Below are 23606 nucleotides of genomic sequence, written 5' to 3'. Positions count from 1 at the left end.
AGAAAAAAAAGTAAAAAACCCGCCCAGCACATTGTACTGTCGGGCGAGCCTTCTTTCAGTTTTGCTCCGAGATGGCCAAGGAGGGCAAAAAAAAAAGGCTGTCCGTGAAGCTGCATCGTTGCATTTATCCCTGGTGCTGTTTTTTTTTAAACCCGCAACAACCCAACAACCGTTCGAAATTCGTCCAATGGTGCCATACATACATCCTCATCCTGCTCCTGGTCCGCACTCTCGCATTTTCCGGAACCATGGCTTTTGTTGGAACGGAATTAGGCACGGTTCTGGCAAAGATCGGATTTTTCGTAAGGGACGTTTAGCGTGGTGTACGAGACCAGCCACAGCACTGCTGCAGAACCTGGTGGACTAAATAAACTCGACCCGCCCGGGCTTAAACACACACACACAATGCGAAGGTTACCGTTCGCGACCTGCAGCAGCATGCACGATTGTGACCATTTCTGTCGCGCAATGCATACGCGGTTCCCCCCTCACTTCCCGGCGTGTTCGGCAAATGGCATTGCGTCGTGTCGTTCTGGATGAATTTTCCAAAAAAGGAAAATCCCCTCCACCACCCAGTTCCAAGACCTGAATAATGTAGACGGGTTTATTTTTATTTTTTTATGTTGTTCCTCTTCGGTGCGGGACAATGCCGAACGAGCTGGCATGGGAAAGCTGCCGGGAATGGTCTTTTTTTTACTACCACACCGGGCCAAGAATCGCTCACATAAACTGCACGCTTATCATCTTTATTATTGTTATTAAATTGTTCAATTTCTTCAATTTCGTTTGCGTGCACTGGTTGGGGCCACATGCGCCGGGTGGTAGAGTGAAGCCCGGGATCCCTTAAAAGGGAACTCGCGCCGCAAAAAAGCGGGTATTACAGTAAACTGCAGTAACTGAAACCGTTGCATAGAGACGCGGGAGCTATTTAAAATGAAGTGAAGACATATACGGGGAAAACCCGAGCGCGCCGATGCTGCTCAGGGCAATTGTTTCCGGTTGTTGCCACGATAAGCTGAGCCACCACCGATAGCATCGCATCGTCTCGTGTATGTTAGGCGCGTAATAAGCGTCGTTTTATTTGGATTCTTCTCGTGAAGTTTTGGTGGATATGGTTAGCGAACTTAAAGAGCCTCAATTCTTCGAATAAAGCTCAGTCCAAAAATTTAGACCAAACGAACATTTTGACCACAAATCTTCAAACATCCAGGAAAGCCTGGAATTCACCTTTCAATTAGCCCCCGCGTAATGATGGTTTCGTTTATTGATTTGCTCGTCCGACGGCAACGGTTGCGATTCGCGTACAGTCCTCCGCTTCATTCGTTTCGCATTGCCATTTTGCGCACGGTCTGCCCAAGGTCTTCCACCGGGCTCCCCGACCCCGGTTTTGGTGCATCTTGAATGCACGCGAGGTCATGTCTGTACAGCCTTGGCGCATGGAGGTACTGCTGCTGCCACCGGAGCACGATTGTTTATTCATTCTGCTGTCTATTTGTTGTTTAGCTGTTATTCTTTGCATTTATATTAAATTTTCTGCATAGCGTTTTTTCCTTCTTCTTCAAGCGAGTCTCCGATGAGTTCCCGGGGAAGGAATGTGGTAGGAGTCGCTCTGTCGGGGCGCGGAGCTTAACCACGCATATGCATTCCACGAAGACATGCCCCATAACCATAACGAGCTGTGCTGGAGCTGTGCTGGAGCTCATATGTTGATAGTTAGCCTTGGGGTCTTGGGATCTTGGGGGCAAAAATTGGATGTCCGAAGGAGGAGGTTGCCATATGGCAAAAACGGGTGATGACAACTTCGTGCCACTATCGGTTTCGGCAGGTAGAGGTGCCTTCTGCTGCATAATGGCCCTGAAAAGCATGTTCTTTCGGGGGTGCTCGGGCGAAGAAATGCCAGCGGTTGTTGGGACATTCAATTCTATTGTTAATTCTACATGCGCCACTGCTTCCGTGACTGCCGTAGCACACACGGCATTTGCGTGGTACACCTCAACCATATAATAATGTCTCCACAAAACGGACATCTTCCAAACGGTGGACAATTGCTTCTGGGTTTTTTTTTTTCGTTTTGCTGGCAAAGGCATCCTTTTAATGCTTGAAGTATGTGGAAGTCACAGTGTACAAGGATCAGGGTCACCGAAAAACATCCTGCGGAACAACAATTCGCCCTTTCGTTTCGCCCACAAAGGGAAAAAGCGTCTTAACCCCCCAACCAAAAACAATGAGCATTTTTCTCTCCCGGTGAGGTTGTGCGTCTTTGTTTTCGGGTCATAATTATTACCTTCTTAGGGGCTTGGGTGGCCCAGAAGTCGGAAAACAATGAAACCAACATGTCGTCCCGGGGAAATCATATTAAAATATAATAACAGACTCAGCATGACCCGGAATCGATCGGGGTGCGCACACCGGGCACCAGCAGCCTCTCCGCCCAGGCCGCCGCTGGATATTGAATATCCAAAGGTTTTCTTTGCTGCATTTTTTTTTGTTTTGGTGTGTTTTCGTGACTCTCTTCTGCTGATGGTCATAAAAATCCGTCCCATTCGTTCGGTGTCCCACGCGTCCAAGGGACTGCGCTCAGGTGGGACTGCGTTGCGTGACTCCGGCTCTGAGGTGTGATCTATAAGACGCCTGCCCGATTCCATTTACTGCTGGAGGAGACCCTCTGTTTCCCGCTCGGTGGGTTGAGCGGGCTTGAAAGAAAAGGTTCGATGAGAAAACGGGGTTCGGGTGTGTCGGAGAAGTGCGTGTTTAATATCCTCGTTCTGAATTATATAGGTGACAAAATATTTTTATTATATTTCTTTCGTCTTCTCGCTACACCTTCGTCCGGTGATTCTGTAGTTTTTTTTTTCCTCCGATTCGATAGCGGCAGCAAGGATAAGCCTTCGGAGCTGGCAGAAGACGTCGATGAATCTCTGGCGCCTGGTGTGGATGGACCGGAGCAACAATAATGACGTTGCGCTCCTTCCATTTGCTGCGTGCTCTGGATATCGAGAAACCTTTTTGCTCCAGCTTTATGTCCACCCTGGGACGGCGGGACGTAAACGAGTCCAAAAAAGATTCCTGTTTATTGTGCCCGACCGAAGGGCGAAGATTCTTTCCTGCCTATTTCCGATGTGCCCGGCAAAAAGCAACGATTCTTCTCGTCCCCGTAATGATGGTCCATGAAAAACCTTTACGTGCGCGTCCATTTTAACGGGAGGGGGGGGGGCCGCTCATTTGCGAAAGATGTCCACACCGCTCCAAAGGATTCCACAGCTGGTGGACGGTGGACAGTTTTCAGGTCCGACCGACCTGATGGTTTTTTATGACACGCTCACTTCGACAGGTCCTTCGAACCCATCTCCCCATCTTGTAAGAGGCCATGTAACATCACGTTTTGCTTAAAAGGTTACCGAACGAATGACGCACACAACGTCCGTTTAGTTGTGCGTTATGCTGTCAGGGCGTGGGGTGGTGACCTCGGGGGGTTCCGGGTGACCGGTCCCAACGGTGTTCGATTTAACATCGATATCTCCTACTGCTCGGTCCGGTGCAGGATTACATTTTCTCGGCCATCTTACTGACCTCCGTTCCTTTGGGGACACCGTGTGCACACTTGACATAAATTAAACCAATGCGCATCACACGTAATAAGGCAACCGGGTCCCCATCCACACACCATTAGGATTGTGAGCGCTTGTGTTACCGATTTCTGGAACGAGTGTCGTCGACACTGACGTATCGTAGCCGGGCCAAGGGCACTCGTCCTCGCCCTGGATAGAGAACACGGCACCGACAGGCTTTGAAGTCCCTCAAGACACTTTTTGTGTCATCCACTCTGCACAACTGCCCGGTCTTCGAAGCTGGTTAGTGGAATCTGGTAGTCTTGCACCACATCATGTGGGACCACTATTGCAATATTCTTCAGTTTCTACAAGATTTTTTGTCAATACTAGTAATTTCTTTTTTCCCACCCGCTCACTGACACTGGGTTGGGACTGGGCATTGAAGATCTGGCCTGTGTGAGGTAAATATACATCTCCATGGCATGGCATCCGAATGGTGGAGTGCCCACTATCGTATCGCCAATGGTTGCTCTTTTGCTGGAAATGTCAGATGTCCTTAAGCGTATCGACTGGTGGCCAACTCTCCTACACCTCGCAGCACCAAGCTTCCCCAAGGTGCTTCCAAAATACATTATCCTCTGGTGCTGGAAGACAACAATGTACAAAGCGGCCGTCCACAGTACCGGAGTGTGGTGTTCTCATCCTTTCTTACCATGGGACCGGGGCGACATATTAAGTCAAGTACAAGACAGCAAGCGCTCCGCTGGTTTCAGCACCAAGAGAGTCGCCCCACCATATCGTGGAACGATATCTTTAAGGCCTCGTTTAAGCACACACACACAGCCCATATCCTTCGATATCAAGGATCGTTTGTTTCGGCAACGACCAGAACATCGGACGAGATTGAGCTGGATCGGGAAGTGGGAGAAGTGGGACGGGGGAGGGCGTGAGAATGAAACGGACAGGCCAACAATGTGGAACAACCGTCCCACGGAGTGTGTCCATGGGACGAAGGGAACAATGGAAAGGACATCTTAATGCAGCACATACACATCGTCCTTCAGGGCCCGAAAGAACGACGGTACAAAACACTGTGTCTAGCAGTGTCTTTCGTACGACAATGACATTGTCATGTAGTTTCTGACTTTTCTTGCCTCAGTTTTTGCCTGGCCCCCACACGGGCGGTAGGTTCATCTACCCCGGAAACTCCTTCTCCCCATCGAAACGGACCGAAGCTTGACAGCTACACATTCCACTTCCGCCATGTGCCGCCAAAGTGTTTTGGTAGCACCGCATCGCAACCGGTGAAGATCCTTAAATGTTAAATGTGCTTCCACCACACTGGTGTGGCACTCGGTGGTGAAAACGGTTCCGGGCGCTTCCATCCATCCACCCATTTGACGTGACGCCGAAAATAAAGCAAAACCAACCGGACACGGATAATGAACACGGGGATTAATAGAAAATATCTGTATCTAGTGGGTGGACACAAGAGGGGGAAAAAACCCCCGAAAAAAAAATCCTGGGAAGCCTCGTCCAAGGATGAACCATCAAACATGCGAGTACTTAAGGTTGTGTTGTTGTGTATCATAACATTTTTTCGGCCATTCATGTTTCGTTTCGTCTGCGAGTAAGGAATCACCTCGTGGTCCTACTCGAAACAATGCCAACGCTTAGGGGCTCATTCAATTATTACGTAACGCAAAAATTGTCAATTTTTGCCAACCAACCAACCATTTTTTCAACCTAGTTAACTAAACCAAGGTTGGATAAGTTCTGGATAAAGATATCAATTTCCGGAAGACGCTTCGTATACAAGTCCTCAATCACATCAGATCCCAGACGAAGGACCATTATTCATTCGCTAATCGTCCACTGAAATAAAGCTTAAGAAGCTCGTTTGGGAGTTTACATTATATATCAAATTGGTGATGATATATAACTTATATAGCCCAAGCTTAAAACCCAATGGATCATTAGAAATTTAAAAAATTCGATAATTGTTATCGATAATTGGTTACGCATTAGGTTATGGTGGTTGGCATTTGGTTAGGAAAAAAAACGGTTTACATGAATCGATAAGCTTCTTAAAATTCAGTACCAATTAAAAGATTGCATAAAGTTCTTTAAGATAGTGGATAACTTGGATGCATCATTCTGAAACTGTTTAGAGCTCTTCAAGCTCAACGAATATTTTCAGAGTCAAAGATGGTCTGGTGGACACCAGAAGTCATCAATGAGTGGGTATCAAAAAATACAAAGAAACTTGACCTTTAAACAATCGACAAGTAGATAGATAACATGGAATTTGTATAAAAATCCCTTAAATAAGTTATTTTTTCATACATAGACTATGAAGCAGGAATCTAAGTATAATCTTATTGTACTGACGTCCTACCCCTCCCCCCCCCCCCCCCTACCCTCGCTATCAGCGTTACGTAATAATTGAATGAGCCCTTACCTCGCGCTTGATGTCTTACGTCCATCAAGGGCAGATGAAGGTGAGTCTTCAAATATGATATGGTTTGAAAGCGGTATCACACCGTAATCAGGACAATCGTAACCTGCAAGCAAAAGGGACGAACTCCGTTGTCATTTCATCATGATATCCCAGATGATGCGATAAATCGGTCAATGGCCAGCTCCCCTGAGCTACACCGAAGAAAACCCTTTTTCGCGCACGTTGGAACAGATTTGGTTTCGCGTCATTTACCAGCCGAGTCGCGAACAGGACACTCCGGTTGGGGGGGTGCGGTTGGCTGCAATTGATCACCCACCCACTCGCGACATTCCGCGACGACTCCCGGACAACTTCAGCGCGCGGAGCATGGGATTGAGAAGCTTCTCGCACCATTTAATCGTGCATGAAATGGAGCTCGTCGGCACACTCACAACGCTCCAACAAAACTGACGCTATGGCTCCGTGGCGTAATGGCGTAAAGTTGACGGGCGATGGAAATCATCTTTCCAAGGGAAAGAGGACACACAAAACACACCACACAGAGCGCGCAAAAAATATAGGAATAACGCAAAAAAAAGGAAAGGAAAAGCATCAACGGCACTCTGAAATGGATCTACCCGCCGAAAGGGTCATCGTCATTTTTGCAACCGGGGCTTTTGTGGGCGCGTGAAGGTGAAGAAACTGGTGAAGGGCGATAGGGTGATGAAGGACAGTTTTTCCACTTTCTCGCTGCTGGTGCCATTCTGCGATGGGGCGCAATGGTGCGCGACCATGATCGGCGCCAGGGTGATTATATTTGATTTTTGATAATGCTGCCAACTAGCGGCGGCGCGAGATGCGGTCCACGGGAGAGAAAAAAAAACACAGGACGAGAAATGAAGGGTCTTCCATATCCGTTCCGTTGCAAGCCAACGGATCGGTTACGCCGTGCCTTGTTCCGGTGTCAGGTTCTCTCCGTCTGCGAGACTTTGCTTCTTTTTTTTTTGGCCGGGCACCAACTGGTCTGGCCGCGCGTAATGACGTGGTTAGCATATTGGAATCAATTCAGCGAATGCCTGCCAAAGGGGAGGGTAGTGGTAAGCATAATGTTCTTATTTCTTTAAACGGAACCCACCGATTCGGATCAATGAAGTTGCGCGATATCCGCATCAGAAATTAAGATTTAATCAGTTTCAAGAGCAGATTTTGTTTCGGCAGAATATTTTCGCGGCGTCTTAATAGGGATGTTGAAATCCCTCTCTAAATCCTTGAACTCTACGAATCCTCCGGTTTTTGATGATGAACGTCAAAGACAAAATATTTCTTTATTTTAACCTAAAAATAAAGCATCTTTCGGCACCGGCGCACTGCATCGCCCGGTCCGGTCATAAAAATCAGCAGGACGAGGTACGGAACGGATATCTCCATATTGTCTCTTTATCGCGACCCCATAAAATAGGCACCACGTGTGTGTGTGTGTTTCTGCGTCATTTGGATGAACGACTTACAGCACCGATGAGGGGTTCTATCGCGCATAAGCTTCCCTAAAAGCTATCGCCTTAAGTTCTACCGTTCAACTCGCTCGCGCGTAAAGGGAAGCGATTTTTATGGCACCGCGCTTCGCTTGTCTGTCTTTTTTATTTAGAGAGCTGCCAGAAGTGGCCAGAAATAGGTGGGGCGCGCGGGGAATCGGACGGATCCCCGAACCCGTCAAACGGCACACTTTCAGAGCTGCTTAAGAAGAGTCACAACCCCCGCGTTTCGGGGGTCGCCACACGTCATAAACGGTTTCTACTTTGAACCTGTGTGTGGTGTGTCAGAACACTCCGCCACGGGCCTGAGGAGTCGTCTACGTCTACGACCGTCTACAGGAAAACCTGACACTGGACGTTGTCATGTGCTTTTGAGGGCGGGCGGCCGGTGGCGATGTAAAAAAAGGTTAACACAGCACACCGTGCTGCTAGATCGTTCGTTTCGTTACGGGGGCCAAAAGTGTGTCGTAAAAGAAAGAAGAAGAAGAAGGAAAAATAGACGAGGCCTCATATATGCCCTGCTCCGTAATTCGAAAGGTGCCCCAAGCACGCCAGCTTCATGCACACGGTGTTATTTATGTATTTTCTGTTTCCGTCGGCTAGAAGAGGTTCGGTTTTTATACGTTTTCCACTAGAACCAGCGACCTCTAGGCGGGTTGGAGTATGGAAAGTTAACTACGTGCAACGTGCCAACGTCAACCAAAGGACGGAAGGAAGTGCGCTTTGCCAGCAAAACCGATTCGATTTCACAACCTGGTGCAACCTGGTTTTCGGGGACAACCCTTTCGCCCCAGGGGGGGGAACACACATGTGCCCACATTCAGGAAGCGTAGCGGAGGAAGTCCCATTAACAACATCCGACACGCAACGCCATTGTTGCAAGGAGCGCAACATACTTCTATAAGGCTCCCAGGCAGTGAGAGCCTTGAGAGCCTTCCTTCCACTTTGCCCAGCGTGTCACGGGCGCTTATTTTTGAAAGATCCGTTCAATATGTTCCGGTGGTTAAATTTTACGATTGAAGGATTTTTAAATGACCCCGGCCCCGGGGCTCGTCTAAAGCACTTGCGCCCTTTGCAATGCAAAGTGAGGAGCGGATTAGGCTGATTGAGTTATTGCCTACGGGGGGCTTTTATGCATTAATCCTCTCCATCCAAAGCAAGCGGAAGCGGAAGCGATTTGTGAGTCGAGTGGCGTTAAAAAACGTTTGATGCGAATTGTGTGTGACTTGATTGCAGGATTTCTGATGCCTATTAGATGCCGCACAAACAAAAAGACAGAGACAGAGTACGACAGCGTTAATTCAATCATTTATCATTCGTCGTATCGCTCAACCTTAGCAAATACGCGTAAAATTGAGCTGACAATATACATCCATTACGTTTTATCTTTGCCTCGGAAATTGGGAACCAACCCCAAAAAAAAAACCTTGAGGAAATCTCAAATTCTCGTCTGAATGTTTTATTGTCGCTCGCTAAATAAACCTATCACAGATCTGATTGCGTCGTGCGAGAATTGAGATCATCTTGCAAAGCTCCGAAAAAACGCTGCAAAACATCACCCCCAAGGTTGCTGCAGTAATGCTGGAAGATCTCCGACCCAGTCCGAGCCAGGGGCGACTATTCTTTTGGACAAATTTTACCAACACACAACAGCAAAGCCAACTGTGAGAGACCGCATCACACTCACACGCTGCTTGGTGGCGTTCCGTGCTAAGGCTAAGTGCTGCTGCTGGGGTCATAAAATGGCTTGCTCATAAACGCGGTGGGCTGAAAACAAAAACCTTCTAGCACGAGCTGGGAGTGCTTCTAGGCGAGTTGGAACGAAACATTCCGCAGAGTTTTGCCCGAGGCACGGTATCGGCACGCGGTTCTCCTTCATGGTGGAGTTCATCGCGTATAGTGGGCTTTTGCCACATTTTATGAGCCCTCTTAGAGGTTTTCGAATGTTATTTCGCCAAGGCCCGGCGATTAGTCACCGCTCCCCGAAAAGGGACGGGCACGGGACATTCTGACTGCAGAAAGAAAACAAGAAACTCAGTCGGCTCGGTTTTTTGGTCCTAAGCAATCGAAGATAACGCCAAACGCAAACATTCGGGCTTTCGGGTGTGATAAATATTCATAAACACATGCGAAAGTGCGCCGCGCCGCGAAGAGGTCCTGCCGCAAAAGGATCAAACCGTCCGTCAACAACTGTGAAGGCTTCTCCACTATGCTATCCTGAGGGTTGTTTTTTCCCTTCTTCCTTTGCTTTATTGCGCACTATTAGAGGGACATCTTGAAGTGGGTAGCATGAGTAGGTGATCAGGTTTTCCTCTTTCCTACCTGCGCTGTTGTTTTATTATGACACTTCACTCCGGCTCGTTACCGGACCCAGGACCGGACCGGACGGGACCTGACGGGACGGCAAAACGGAGAGTGAGTGAGTGAAAGGCAACGGACGAATTTTTCAATTTACCTACACTTTTAAACTAATTTTATGGCCTCACTCATTGTCCGCTCCGTGGCAGATGTGTTGATCGATGCAGGATATCCGACGACTTGGCCAAGGATGCCAAATGCTTTACGACAAATCTTCCCTCCCGCCTGGTCTTCCGGGCTTCCTCGAGAGTCCTTTTGCCTTTCGGTTATCCTGACCTGATCCTGGGCTCTTTCTACCATCGCTGTGTGGACATTACCGCCACCTGAGCGGAAGATTTCAACACCCCCCTCCCCTATCAGCAGGGAAAGCCCCTCGGGAAGAAGAGATAAATGGTGGGCCCTGGGTTATGTTTTATGGGCGCAAAAAAGCTTTTCGCCGGTGGTGGTGTGCCTTCTCCTCAAAGGGTCGTCTGCTGCCCGAGTGCTTTCAAAAACTTCTAATGGGCCACGGAAAGGGAAAAATAAATAAAATTTAAAGAAAATTGCTATTACCTCTCCCACGCCATCCCCTTCTATTTCACCTCCGTGCGTCGGGGGGGTGCGTTTCCGTATGCGTTTCTGCGTTAACTGCCATTATTCCGTCCGTTGTGTGGGGCCCCCCGAGAACCACGGACCACGCTTTTTCGTTTACGACGCATGGTTAATAAAATTCCCTACAAATAATTTAACATAAATTATGCAAATATTTACCCCAACAACCTGCCGGTCCCATTCTCTCTCTTTCTCTTCTCTCTCATTTTTTTCTTTTCTACTCAAGCTCGAGCCAGCTTTTGAGTGTCGAGTTAATTGGAGTAGTTCCTATTTTTTTTTTCTGGGCCGTATTCTGTCTTGTCCCTGTCCGTTTGTTTGTCCGGCCGTCTATCCGTCTGTCTGTTTGTATGTCTTCTGCCGTCCTCTTCGAAAAACCCATCAAAACTTCCCGTCGTGTCAAGCTTTTCGCAAAACGCAATTCCCGCGCTTGCGGGTACCCCTCCGGGTTTTTAGGGCGCTTAAGATTTTTCGGCCGGAGTCGTAAATCAGAGTAGTTTTAATGGTGGTCTGGCGGTTCCCGTTCTCGCTGGTCTGCTACTCCTTAACACCGTGCTGCGCCTAATTGACCCCCGCACCAGATGGCTTTGGTGCGCGGTACTGTTTTATAAGCATTGCTGGATTGCTCGTCCCCGCGTTGCTTCGGGGACGCGCTTTCGGGGGTCATACCATTTCTGGGTTTATTTCTCACTTCCGGATGATGGTTCTGTGTGTGTGTTTTGTTTTTTTTCTTCGGGGAGAGAATGGTCAAATTATTTGCTTGCGTTACGATCATCATCATTTCGAACGAGCGTCAAATTAGGCATCTTCCCTCCCCGGCCTGCTGCAGCCACAATGAGACACACACAGAGCATAATTATTTAATTGATGCACTTCAAGGTACCTACCTGAGGGGGCACAGAAGCGTTTGATGTGTTTTTGCAGCAAGGGAGGTTGAGAATAAAACAACAGGGAACAGGCAGGGATGCACTTGAAAGTGTAGCCTTTGCTTGATGCACCTGACCAGACATAACATTTAACAACGTTTCGATTGAAACTTTTGTCCCAAAATCAAATCCCAAAAATACACCGAAATGAATGTGTTCCCTTCCGGGGTTGAACCACCGATAGGAATGGAACAATTTATTCCCTGTTACGCTTCATGGTTGGTATCATTATTTTAAAACGCTTTGATCTTTGCTAGATACAGTCCAATTTAGCCGAAAAAACTGGAGCGGAAAAAGTGAATACTCTTTCGATACACTCGCAGTGTCTGCACTCTGGACGTGATAGGGGTCGTCCAGTTAGGAATATATTCGCAATCGTGTCCGGAGTGGTTTCTATTCAGGGATGGTAAAAAAAAAGTCATCCATCTGGAGCGGGGACACAAATTACAGTAATCATTTGCATTCACGAGTACCATTTCTCAACCTCCCGGGGTTACACCTGAAATCCTGGAATTAGAGCGCCTTAACTGCAATGATGATGTACTCACCACTGACACAATGCTGATAAGACACGCCGCGGCAAGGCTTTCGTTTCGATCGATAATAACACTGTCGGGACGGGACGGGAAATTTATGTGTGCGCCTTCACCCGGCCGGCTCACCAAGAAGCTGTGTTGACCTAAGGATATGACGTGCTCTGGTCACACAACCTGTCCACATCCAATTTATCTCTCGCGTTGAAGATGGGACCCGAGTAGGAAGATGAGCCAGTTCAACACTTCATAAATCACCTCGCCTTACGCGCGCCTTGTTTGTGGCAGTGTTGCCAGCCTCAAACGGACGATGATGATAATGATGCTCTGGTGCTGCTGCTGACGGTGGTGGTGGCGATGATGATGCGGATAATAATATAAGTGATAGGCCCGATGCTCATTTCACCTGCGGCGCGCCGTACAGTTTGTACCAATTATAACCGCAAACCCCCTAGTGCGCTCCCCAGATGAAGTACTCCTTCCGTATCGCGAGCGGCGATACAATTACGGACGCGCGTCTACGCATGACGCATCGCCCGAAGGGCATATCAAGCGTGCAGCGCGAGTCAATCGATTCGCGTACGACCTGTTCGATCTCGTTTTCTACATCGACGCGTACGTGCGTGGTTACATTCGAGTCCGGTAAAGGTGCTTGTGCTAATCGAGTTCCACTGTCGCGATTGTGGGCATCAAATTAATGTCACGCGTCGTATGCCTGGGCGATTGTTATCCGGTTATATGCCAGACTTTCTCTCACTTCACTGTTCATGTGTTTTGATCAATGTTTGAACTGTCATCATCATGACCGGTCCTCATCTGACCATTCCCGCGAACCTAATCATACGACACTGTACCGTGTCATTCTAAAATGGCGCTGATGAGCGGAGCAGTGCTACTAATCAGACCCCACAATTAGCGGTTGTAGAATTGGACAGCAAATTAATATCGCCCAAACGGATCTAAACATCAATTTTGACAACTTTGGATTTGGATTTTATTTCATTTTTTCCCACTCTTCCCCTCATATGTGTGTGTTTTCGTACGTACTATCCGTGCTGTTTCGCACCCAGGCTCGTCTAATTCCATGTGTCTCTGTTCTTTTCTTCCCCTACGCAGGCTGTCTCCTGGACGGAGTTCCGCCTTCAGCTCCACCGGATGTACCACCGCGCAATCCAACCATGAATCGAATGAATGGACGCGTCACCGGCAATCCTACCGAGCTGGGTGTAGACTTCGAACCGTCGTGTCTGGTCCGGACACCGTCCGGCAACGTTTACATTCCGAGCGGAAATCTAGGTAAGTGCAGCAGTTACGGTGCGTTGCGATCAAATTTCAGTTGGGAACCATCCCGGCTAAGGCCGATCAATCCATCGAAGAAGGGCTGTGTTGGCGAATCACGTCGCACCAGAACCGTAACCGATGTTTTCCGGTTGATAAATAACTCACCCATAAATCAAGGAGATAAACAAACATAAACCTCACACGTCGGAAAGGGATGAGCGCCCGGTGGTGAGCCAATAGAATATAAACTTCATGTGGGGTTTGGGGAAATTCGACCGTGCGTGGCACGCTGGCAAGGGTGATTGGTAAATAAGATTTTCCACCGAAAAATCCCTTGGTGAATTTTTAAACAGTTTCTCCAGCCGTTTTCTGGGGCTCTTCCACACACGAAACAGCTCGCAGGTGGTGGAAGTTTCTTGAGTGTCTCGTCCCAAAAACCATCTCTTCGGAAGGTGTTAAGGTGTACGCGCGTTCCAGTGTGGAAGGGTGATACATCGCTTCACATCGGTTGGTGGTTGGTTAGTGGCAGAACCCACCCCGGGCCAGAATAATTGAAACGTATCAGTGATTCATACTTGCCACAATTGGATCGAACTGGTGAATTATTGAGTGTAAGGGTGTACTTCTTCGGATACGGGGCGAGCCGTAAAGTAATTTAGCTGGAAAAGGTGCAGGATACGGAGAGAGAGAGCGAGAGGTTGGGAATTTACGGCTGTCGTAATTCAGCACAACCCATCAGCTTAATGCAATTGGGGGATGTAATATTTGGGGGTTTTCGTTAGGTTTTTGCCTGTGTCGAAGATCGAAGAGGTCGAAGATCTAGAGAGGTATTGTTGTATTACTAAACTACCTCAAAAAAGATATCTTATACAGCTGGAATAAAAGGCAAGATGTTTACCGTATACTGAAGATATCCCATCGAGCACATCTTCTCAGTCATACTGACAATTCAAACTCACAGTCGGGGGATACAAAAAAACCTTGAGAAAGCACTATAAACTATCAGACCACCAAAACATGCATGGTGCATCGCTAAGGCGAAAAAAGACTCTCCCCTCCCCGTCAGCACGCGGGTGCATTATGCAAGAAGCGGATCAGTCGATTCGGCACCACGTACGTACCATCAGCGAAGCACCCGTACAGATCAGAAGGCGGTGTGTGAAAGAAATCACTCAAAGTACCGTACCAACAAATTGCCATTCTTCAGCCCACTTAAACGTGAAAAGCTTTACTGCCTGTGTCTCTGTGTGTATGCGAACACGAAAGGCAAATCGACAGAAGAAGCGAACAAAAAAAAAAAGCAGCGATACGCTCGTAAACAAGCCACTTGAAATGTGTGGCCGTATCTTCGTCCTCCAAATGGAATATCGTCGGATTTGATTGTCAAGGAAGAAGCGTATGTGCCACACTACCACCCGGCACATGTATCGAGCGCCCAAGAAGACTGTCGTTCTGTCGAGGTTTTTTGCTTCCCCCCAATTCCGACAAGACTCTCCCGAAAAGAAGTTGTGTGAAGCGATTTTGAGTTGTCTGTCTGTCTGCAAACCCAGGAGCGTTTACATCAAACGATTGGCCACTTGCTGGACTGCTGCTATGGACTTATTCTTCCAAGGTTTGTGAAGAGAGCCATCAGTAAGCACAACATGCCTTCTACCGGTGGGCCATCATCATTATCCACGGGTACTTTGTACGGCGTTGGAATTGGAGCGGGAAAGCTGGAAGCATCTTAGCCGTAGAGACAACTGTCTTACCGCCGGGAAAGGAACCGTATGGGTTACCCACCTCCAGCACCTTGGAACTTGTGGAAGGGTTTTGCATATTCTTTTTTTTTGGTTAGCTTCTCCTTCTCCAGTTGAAAGTATCTCCAAGTATCGGCTCCCGTAATGGGTCGTCAAAACGGATCCCGAGACGACGGAGGACACTTCTGTGCCTGTCCGTTGACATTCCGGTAATTCGGTCGAATAACTATCGCAATATGCAATAAGCAAACGGAGGCTTCGGGTGTGGCGCGAGGTGAAGTTGTCTTGCTGCACAAATGGCTGCACATCTTCGTCTTCGTTGTCAACCGGTCGTCTATACCGGTGCTGGAACAAATCACATGGTGTGTGTTGTGCACGTACTGTCACAACCGCAACGGAATGGGGTTTTGCTCTGGGAAAGCGTAGCACAGTATTTATGCTTCTGCACACACAGACGGTGCACGGCCAGAAGTCTCGTGTTTGGTGGAGCGAGGATGGCAACACCGTAAGCAGGGATTTTCGTCGATACGGAGATGTTGCTTCTTTGGAGTTCTCGTATGCAGTTGGTGTGCGTTCGTTTGGAAAACTTGTTCCATTGGCGATGGCTCGAAAAACCCCCCACCTGGACGAGGGCAAACTTTGCCAGTCTGATGCAGGTAGTTAAGGTCCAGAGAACGTCCAAGGAGTTCGGGTTGCGTGTGCCGCTGCACACACCTAATCCACCACAAGACGGGGCAGTTCCTCGTGGGAAACGAAGTAAGTCTCGCTGACGTGTTGAGGATTTTGCAGGCGTTGTAACAATTCCCGACCCCGGACTGCCCCCCCGGATACCATCCGGGGTGGGAGTGCGATTTTGCATGTATCTCAGATGTGTGACACGATGTGCATAAATTTTATCGGTAAATCCGTACGGGGGGGCAGAGCCCACCCACTCTTCGCCCTGTTTTGGCCGAGCAAATGGTTGATCATTTGATTTTCTCTCAACCATCCACAGAACATCCTTGTTAGTCCCGGGACAAGGATGCATTCCAACACACACGACGGAGGTGGAGGATTCGGTGCGTTCGGTTTCGGGGTCCCAGGGTACGGCAAGCCCCGGCAAGATAAAGATCATTCATTAATGCAATTAGATATATTTTATGTAAAACAGACACCTTCAGGAATTGGAATAACAGGGCCCGGGGTCTCGAGATGGGACGTCATGTGGAGGCAGTCTTCTTCGAACTCAATCGATTCGTTTACCTACCGAGCCGGATTCAATCGGATGCAAAATCCCACTGCAAATGGTGTTTTGTATCGATGTGTCCAAGAATTGCACAATTCAATGTGATAACATGGGTCTCGGTCTTGGGAATCTGGACCTGGGCTGTGGGCCGAAGCCTATGTTTATGCAAAACATAATCCGCAAACTCCATTCAGAGCCAGTACACGACCAGTTTACAGTTTGAACGCATCCCGATTGGGTCTCGGGTGAACATGGTGAAGCAAGCGGGGCACACGTACAGGGTACAAAGTAAGTTGATGTTTATCTCGTCTATTGATTAAATAATTGTAAATTTTGTGGCTTCGGGCACGGTACGTGCCAAGTGGCGCTTTCCGATTGCTGCTGCCGCCACGCATCATCAAGACGTTCCTGAGACACGGTGCATTTATAACCCAGAACTTTGCTGGCAATTCTCATGGGTTCTCCCATACCGAACTGCAGCGTAAACCGCAGCGGCAAAACGGCAGCGCATTTTGCCAGTGACAGTTACACGAGCATATATATGTAAATTTCCGCCACTAGCTAGCTAGCGTACGCCACTCACATTCCGCGCACCACGAAGAAAACGAGATAAGGATATGCTTCGGACCGAAAACCGACATCCACATCGCCCGGGGTTTTTTTTACATTATCGGGTAAACAACACACACTGCACGATTATTTGTTTATTTACCATTCTGTACCCCCCCCCCAAGAATGGTGGTCCCGCCGCTCTCCATGTCCCGCATCATCAGCGTGACGACGGTCATCTCTTTACTTAACGGAAAGACGAGAAAAAAAAACGACGACCAAATGGGAAAAATTAAACAAAACCAACAAAGTAGTCGCTGCTGTGCGGTTTTGGAACGAGCAACGAAACATTGGAAGATGCACACACCGGGCTCGGGCTCCCAAAATAACCCAAACATAAATTTCCGACACTCGCCCACTTTACATGGTACATCTGTCCAAAAGCCTCGTTGTTGTTTTAAATTGAGAAAATATGTGCAGATCACTTGCAGCAGTGCGGTGTGTGCGGTATATTTTTGAATGTCGGAAGAAGGCCTCTGGTCGCCTATTTTTGTCGTGTGGCTCTGAAAATTCTGAGACTGGAAAGCTGGTTGAACGAACCACCAGGATAGTGGACACACAAGTGTTTTAAAGTTTGCATTTGCCAGCCAAACTACTTCATGCAGGAGGAGGGTGTCGTCCTTACTGTCGACACGGAGATCCTGACGCTGGTTCGTTAGTGTGTGCACTCGTGGGGAAAAACAAATTGCCTCCATGAGTTTGGGACGGTTGTTTCACGAAGATGTCTGTGTGAGTGGTCTCCCTACTTCCATTCCGAGCTGTGTAGGTCAGCATCCACGGCCTGGTACGGTTCCTGAGTATGAGGGGCACTATATACATCATACCTTCAGCAGTCAGCAGTCAAAAGTGGTGTTTGTGTAAAGATTGCGTCGCTTCCTGGTTTTCCACGGGCATATGCGTCGGACCGTTCCGATGCAACGATTGATTCGTGCTTGTTAACAAGCAGGCACACAGTTGTATTTGCTGACAGCGAGGAACTCCCGGAGAGGGTTTTTTTTTATTATTCCAACTGCCTACATCGATTCGCTACTCAATCGGTTAAGTAAACACTAATTGATAAATGGATCCGTGCGCGGTACGATTCAGACCTCGAAACGCGGATGCCTGGATGCGTGGAGAGAAAAAAAAGATCCTGCTGAACAGAGCACCATTTTATTTTCACCCAAAACAAAACGAGCACCAAAAAAAGCTGAAGTTAAACACATCATTCACTTCGATGTAGTTTTAACGAGGAAAACAGTGCGAATGGGCCCCCCCGTGTGGCGGACATCAGGTCACACATCACTCTACCGGTAAAGTGCTGCTGCCGAGTTGCTTGTTTCCCGATCCCCTGGTGCTTCAACTACCAGCCAGGCTGAAACTTTGTTGATTTCATTGCCATTCTACGGCGCGTACGGCAAAACTTCCAGCTGAAAAATCCCCCCATCTACTACCCTCCACACGCATTGGGTGAGATTTTTCCACCTCGCTAACTCCCCCTGACTGGCCTGCTCGCAAAACTAGCCTTAATTATGGACGAGCTGCTTCGAAAAGCTTCTCCACACTCAAATTCCAACTCCCTGAAAGCGCCCAAAGCGTCCGATGCTTGGATCGATACCATTATCCGGGCAATCGGCTTCTAGCCCCCGAAAGGCATCAGGATCCCTGGGATCTACCGTGTGCAAATATTGACCGAGAGAGCGCCGAATTCCGAAGTGCACCAGTTCGGAACGTTGCTGATTGGATATGGTTGTTGGCTTTTGCAGAATTCCAGCGAAAACTTCCAGCTGCATACGTGGGCTCTTTCGCCTAGTACGCACTAGGCACGATCCTTCCGTGTTTTCCATTATTTAGTTAGCATGTCCATCATAAAAATTGCCGCAGTAACAGTGTGGCAAATTCTTGGAGCGCCTCGTCTAAATCTTTTTTCTCATTATTGTTCAGAGCATAAAAGCACCACCCAGTTCTGGTCCAAGGTTATAATTTATGTAGACATCTTCGTCGTTTGCCACCGAAGGGATGATAGATACATTATTAATTCTACCCAAAACTAAACGCTCTCTTCCCAAGCAATTGCCTCTGTTTTCCCCTTTCGAAAGGATATAGAGCAATAAATGGAAGGAAGGCGCTCTTACCCTTCGAAATCGATCAGGATTGTGATGGCCGCTTCCGGGTTTTGGACGGTTTTGATACTTTTTGCAGCTGCCTGGGAGAGGAATTATTGTGTCTTATCCTCAGGTTTATTGGAAGGATTTAGACCACAGAGAGATAATCGGATCCCTCGGAGGCATTGCGGAACCCACAGCCCTGTTCCTGTGTGGTGCCAAACTGTTATAATGACTAAAACAACAACCCGGAACGATGCTGTGCTGTTTCGTCGGGGTGATGCGGATGATGATGATGCCCCATTCAGCAAGACTCCCGGCCGGACTTTTATCTGGCCAGTGTCCAGATGCGAAGAGACGTTTAATTTACTCCCATAATTGCTCGTTGGTTTTGTCGTTGTGACGATCTATTTTTGATGTCATCCCCCAGCTCTGGGCCGTACTCCATGTACTCCCGGGGCGGGATGGACCAACCATTGACAACCTCGTAATCGAGCAAGAGATTTCAGAGTTCCTACCAAAAAGGGACACACACACGATGACCGATGCGCCGGTGAGATCCAAATACTTCCCCATCCAAGCAGGCTAATGGGATGTTTGCGGTCTCTGGATGGGGTGGAGTTGTGCAAAAAAGAAGCATAAAGGTAGTACTGGAAACAGAAAAAAAACTGGAAAAAAGTGGAAACCTCAAAACCCTTAAATCCCCTCCCATTTGACAGACGAATCCTGACCGTGCGGACAGATCCGTCAACCCCGATACCGTCCAAACTGGCATCCGGACGACCCTTGCCTTTGGTCCCTTCCCACAGCGGCCCACACAGCTTTCGGTCAACCGCAGAATGTAAATTAACGATATTGCATTCACATGTCCATCAAATTATCGGAACAATTACCGTCACTCGAAGCCCTGCTCTCCGATCATCATGCCGGGCTTAGCACACTGTCCGCACTCTTGAACCCCCTTGCACCACCGCGTAGGGATGCGCGTATACGCATACACACTTGGCAGTGCGTGCGTGCATACTATCAATTAGATTAAATTAAATTAAAGACTTGAAGTGGCGCTCGACCAGAAGTTCCGCGCAAACAGGTCCGCGGGATGGATTTTCGTCCGCAAATAAGCGCAATTTCGGGGTTCCGCAACAGAGAGAGCCCCCCCCGGTGTGGATGGGGTTTGAAAAGCAATTTGCGTTAATTTATAGTCCCCCTGACAGGCATGCAAAAAGAGAGCCCGCAACGAGGGGGAGCGGTTCTGGATGGATGGGATTTTACGAACAGCCAGCGACGGAAAGCTCCCGACGAAGCTCGGCTCGGCTCAGCAGCTCGAAATGCAGTGATGGTGGGCGACGACGCAGAGGTCCTTCCTTGACCTCCGATGACTTTTGCGGGTGATGGACCATTGCCGGTCTGGACCGAAGACTCACACACAGCATGACAGTTGGCTGAACTGCTACGGTACTTTTCAGTATGCGGAGCAATTTTCCGAATTCCGAATGCATCTTCCCAGAGCTCGTTGGGCCTCTTCCTACTCGACGAGTGTGTTTGCATGCATACCCTCTTTTTTCACCTCACTGATACCACACAGTGGTGCAATTAGATGATTACTGGTCAAAGCTTGTTGCATGATTAAAGCGGTAGCTCAGCAATTCTACGAAAACCCGGAGTCGGAGTGTTAATGTTGGAGTAGATGCCAGTTAAATGCGCTCCAACAGTTGTGACCCTACGGAAGACTGCTTAGTCCCTGTGGTCCAATTTTGCTGCCCCCCAAGATTAGTGCACCTATCCACTATTAGTGATGGAGCTGTGAGAAAATGTCCAGTGATGATGGAGAAGCAATTTGCCTCCGGGAATTACTGCGAGAAGGGAACCAAGTGTCTTGCCAATTATTAGATTTAACACAGCATTTAAAGACATCTCGTCGTTCTGGTGAATTCTGGGATATTCGAGTGGTTGACATACTACAATTACTACTCCTCCACCTTTCGAAGGGGAAAGAGATTTTGGGGGACAAAAAAACCCCAGGAGTAATTCTAAACCATCTCTCCGCTCCAGAGAATTCTGAAGTCTGAAGCGTCTCTTTGATGTCCAAGATATCCGTCCATCAGGCTTTTAATGAACACCTCAACGTGGCGTTGGAAAGTGACTCCCCCCGCCTCGAGTGCATTAACACAAATGGTCCCCCAGCAGCCAAAGTGGCCTTTCGGGGGTTTGATCTTCGAATTGCATGCGCCGGGTTGAAGATGCTTTCATTTGGCGCTGGATGCAACTCACTCCCCTTTTTTGTGGACATCCTGTGTGGGATCTCTACACTGTTCGGCGTTGCGGACAGGACGCACACGCCATTTATGATGCACTTTGAACTGCCTTATCCTTGCTCAAAACAAAGAGCACCAACGCGGTCACAGTTTATCCAACGCATCATCAAATTCGATTATCTGGAAGTTCGCCGAAAAAGGAAGGTTTCGCTCCGGGTGATGATGCAACCGTGCTGCTCTCGGTTTCGCTCCGGGTGAACCAGGCACTGAACCAGGTGTGAAAGGTGAAACATGAAACCCACCTCCCCCATATAGCGCTGGAATTGGCCTCCAATCTCGTGTGCCTCCCTGGTCGAACGGTCGTACTAGCTGCAGCGCGGTTTGCAACCTGCCATGCTCCGGAGTCAACCTCAGCCGAGAAGGCAGTCAGTCAGTCAGTCAGTCAGTCAGTCGTATGCATGGACGTATTTTTCCGTGTACAGCACCTAATGTGCTCCGGTATGTGTGCATAGACTGCATAGTAGCGTGTGTGCCATTAATGGCGTTCGTGGAGCCTTTCTAGAAGCGTATCCTTCCGCTACATTGCAGCCTCGTTACTTTACCATTTTGAAGCACATCAAGAGTTTTCCGTAACCGTAGGACAGGTAGGTTTAAGGTATGACTTTATTTCCTTTTTCCTTTTTCCCCCAACACCCCTCTCAAGTCTGTCCTTCATTTTTCCGACACCGACACTCACGCTTGTACCTAGCAGCGACAGAGCGCTCTGGTTGGGCCTTCTTTTTTTGTTGCAAAACAAAAACCCCTTTTCCACGAAAACAGCACGGATCACCCGCCAACACACGCGATACGCGGCGTGGGTGACTGGCAACCAAACCTGGTATCTAGCGTGTGTTGAAGAGGGCACACGCGAAAAAAGAAAACAAACGTCAGGCTACAGTTACGGGGGTGCTTCTCGGGCACGGGGGAAAATGGATCGCTGTAACTTGATTCACCCCGGGTAACCGTATCCTGCGTCATCATTCGCTGGCCCAGTTTGCATCGCACAACCCCACGCACCGTGTGCGGCGCAATACACACGGGTCGGTTTGCACACACTGAGGCACCTGACGGCAACAACTGTGTCAATCATTCGAGGCGGGACGCGAGATTTTCCCGCTCTGCTCTTTGATCTAGTGAGACACGCGGTTCGGGGCCGAGTGTGATTCACGACGCCACCTGCCATCCAAATCCATCCAAACGTTCCAACGGATAATCGCGCTTAAAACGCGCACCGAGGACATTTGCATCGCTGTTTTCACAGTTAAAGCAACGGTAACACGTGAGCTCGCTGGGTTTTTTCCCACCCACCCCGGGGGAAAACGTGCCGCTTCAGGACACGTTGGCGCGTACTCGATGTACCATCACCATCGAGGAGAATAAAAATAATTGCTATTATCTTCACATTGGAGACCACGCGGGGACCGTTTGGGTGGAAATGATAGGAAATATTTCCGATGTTCTGAAGGCATTTCTCCTACGAAACCGATTGTCTTCCGATAAGTAAAGGTTGGTTTTTTTTAATGCAACCATGCTTGAAGTGGAAAATTAATTCATTTTCCCTTTCCTCAACTACCGAAGAAGGATGCCATTAATTTCATTAAATTCTTCAAGTGAACTCCACTCTCCGCTTCACTATTGCTGACCATTGGTGTGCAATGTTTATCTTCCATTAGAAACATGAAAGTCCTTCAACGGGCGCGCTCAGTCAGCAAAATCGAACCACAACTCCGTAGGGCTCCGTACAAAATTCAGCAGGGAATAGCCTGTACACCCGAGTCTTCCGCATGTGTTCCGGACGCTAGACAAACATTCGGAGAATATGTTCCGCGTAGCGTTAGCATATACGGGAGTCGCTTTTGATTCTTCCGAATTTTTGCTCGTACCAAACTGCATCATCACGACGTTCCGGCGCTCGGAGTGTTGTTTGGATTTGAGTTGCATACGCTTTGCATCAGCGCAACGGGCAACGAGCTTTGTGTACCATGCCATCCAAAATTTATTCATTCATTCATTAGGGCGGACAAATTTTCCATTCATTTCTTCTCCCATCAACGTGCTTGACGTGGATTCGTTTTACGAGAAGTACGCAGTGGAAAATTTCGATCTTTTCGATGTAATCTCTAATGGTTTTTTTTGGCAACGAATAATTTTCGGGAAAATTGTGAAAGCATGTTGCTGCATGTGTGGAAAGTAATTTTATTCTAAAGCTGCGCCATATTTTTGTGTATACACTTCTAAGCAGTAGGACATCTCCACAAGAGTAATAAAATAATTTCCCAATGCTCGATCGTGTGTAACGGTTCTACTCACAATTTGCATATTTTTTTAAGCTTCCTTCTGTGCTGGTGGGCTAGATTCCTGTTTGAAGCGCCCAATTTTTACGCTCTGAAAGCAAACAGAATCGATAACAGTGGGCTTAGCGCGAATCGCCGTTGCAAATACCATT

The 23606-nt window shown here is 48.3% G+C and overlaps 1 protein-coding gene across 1 annotated transcript in view; it reads left to right on the top strand.

The window, feature by feature from the left end:
• The window catches only part of LOC128298351 (teneurin-m), a 181132-nt gene that overhangs the window by 60042 nt on the left and 97484 nt on the right, over positions 1-23606 (top strand). Inside the window, exon 2 of the mRNA XM_053034101.1 lies at positions 13045-13224. Within this exon, the coding sequence (XP_052890061.1) occupies positions 13045-13224 (180 nt within the window). The remainder of the gene's footprint in view (positions 1-13044; positions 13225-23606) is intronic.

This window comes from Anopheles moucheti, chromosome 2 (genome assembly GCF_943734755.1).
Source record: "Anopheles moucheti chromosome 2, idAnoMoucSN_F20_07, whole genome shotgun sequence".
In the NCBI taxonomy this organism is placed as follows: Eukaryota; Metazoa; Arthropoda; class Insecta; order Diptera; family Culicidae; genus Anopheles; species Anopheles moucheti.
This window is presented reverse-complemented; position numbering and strand designations above follow the sequence as displayed.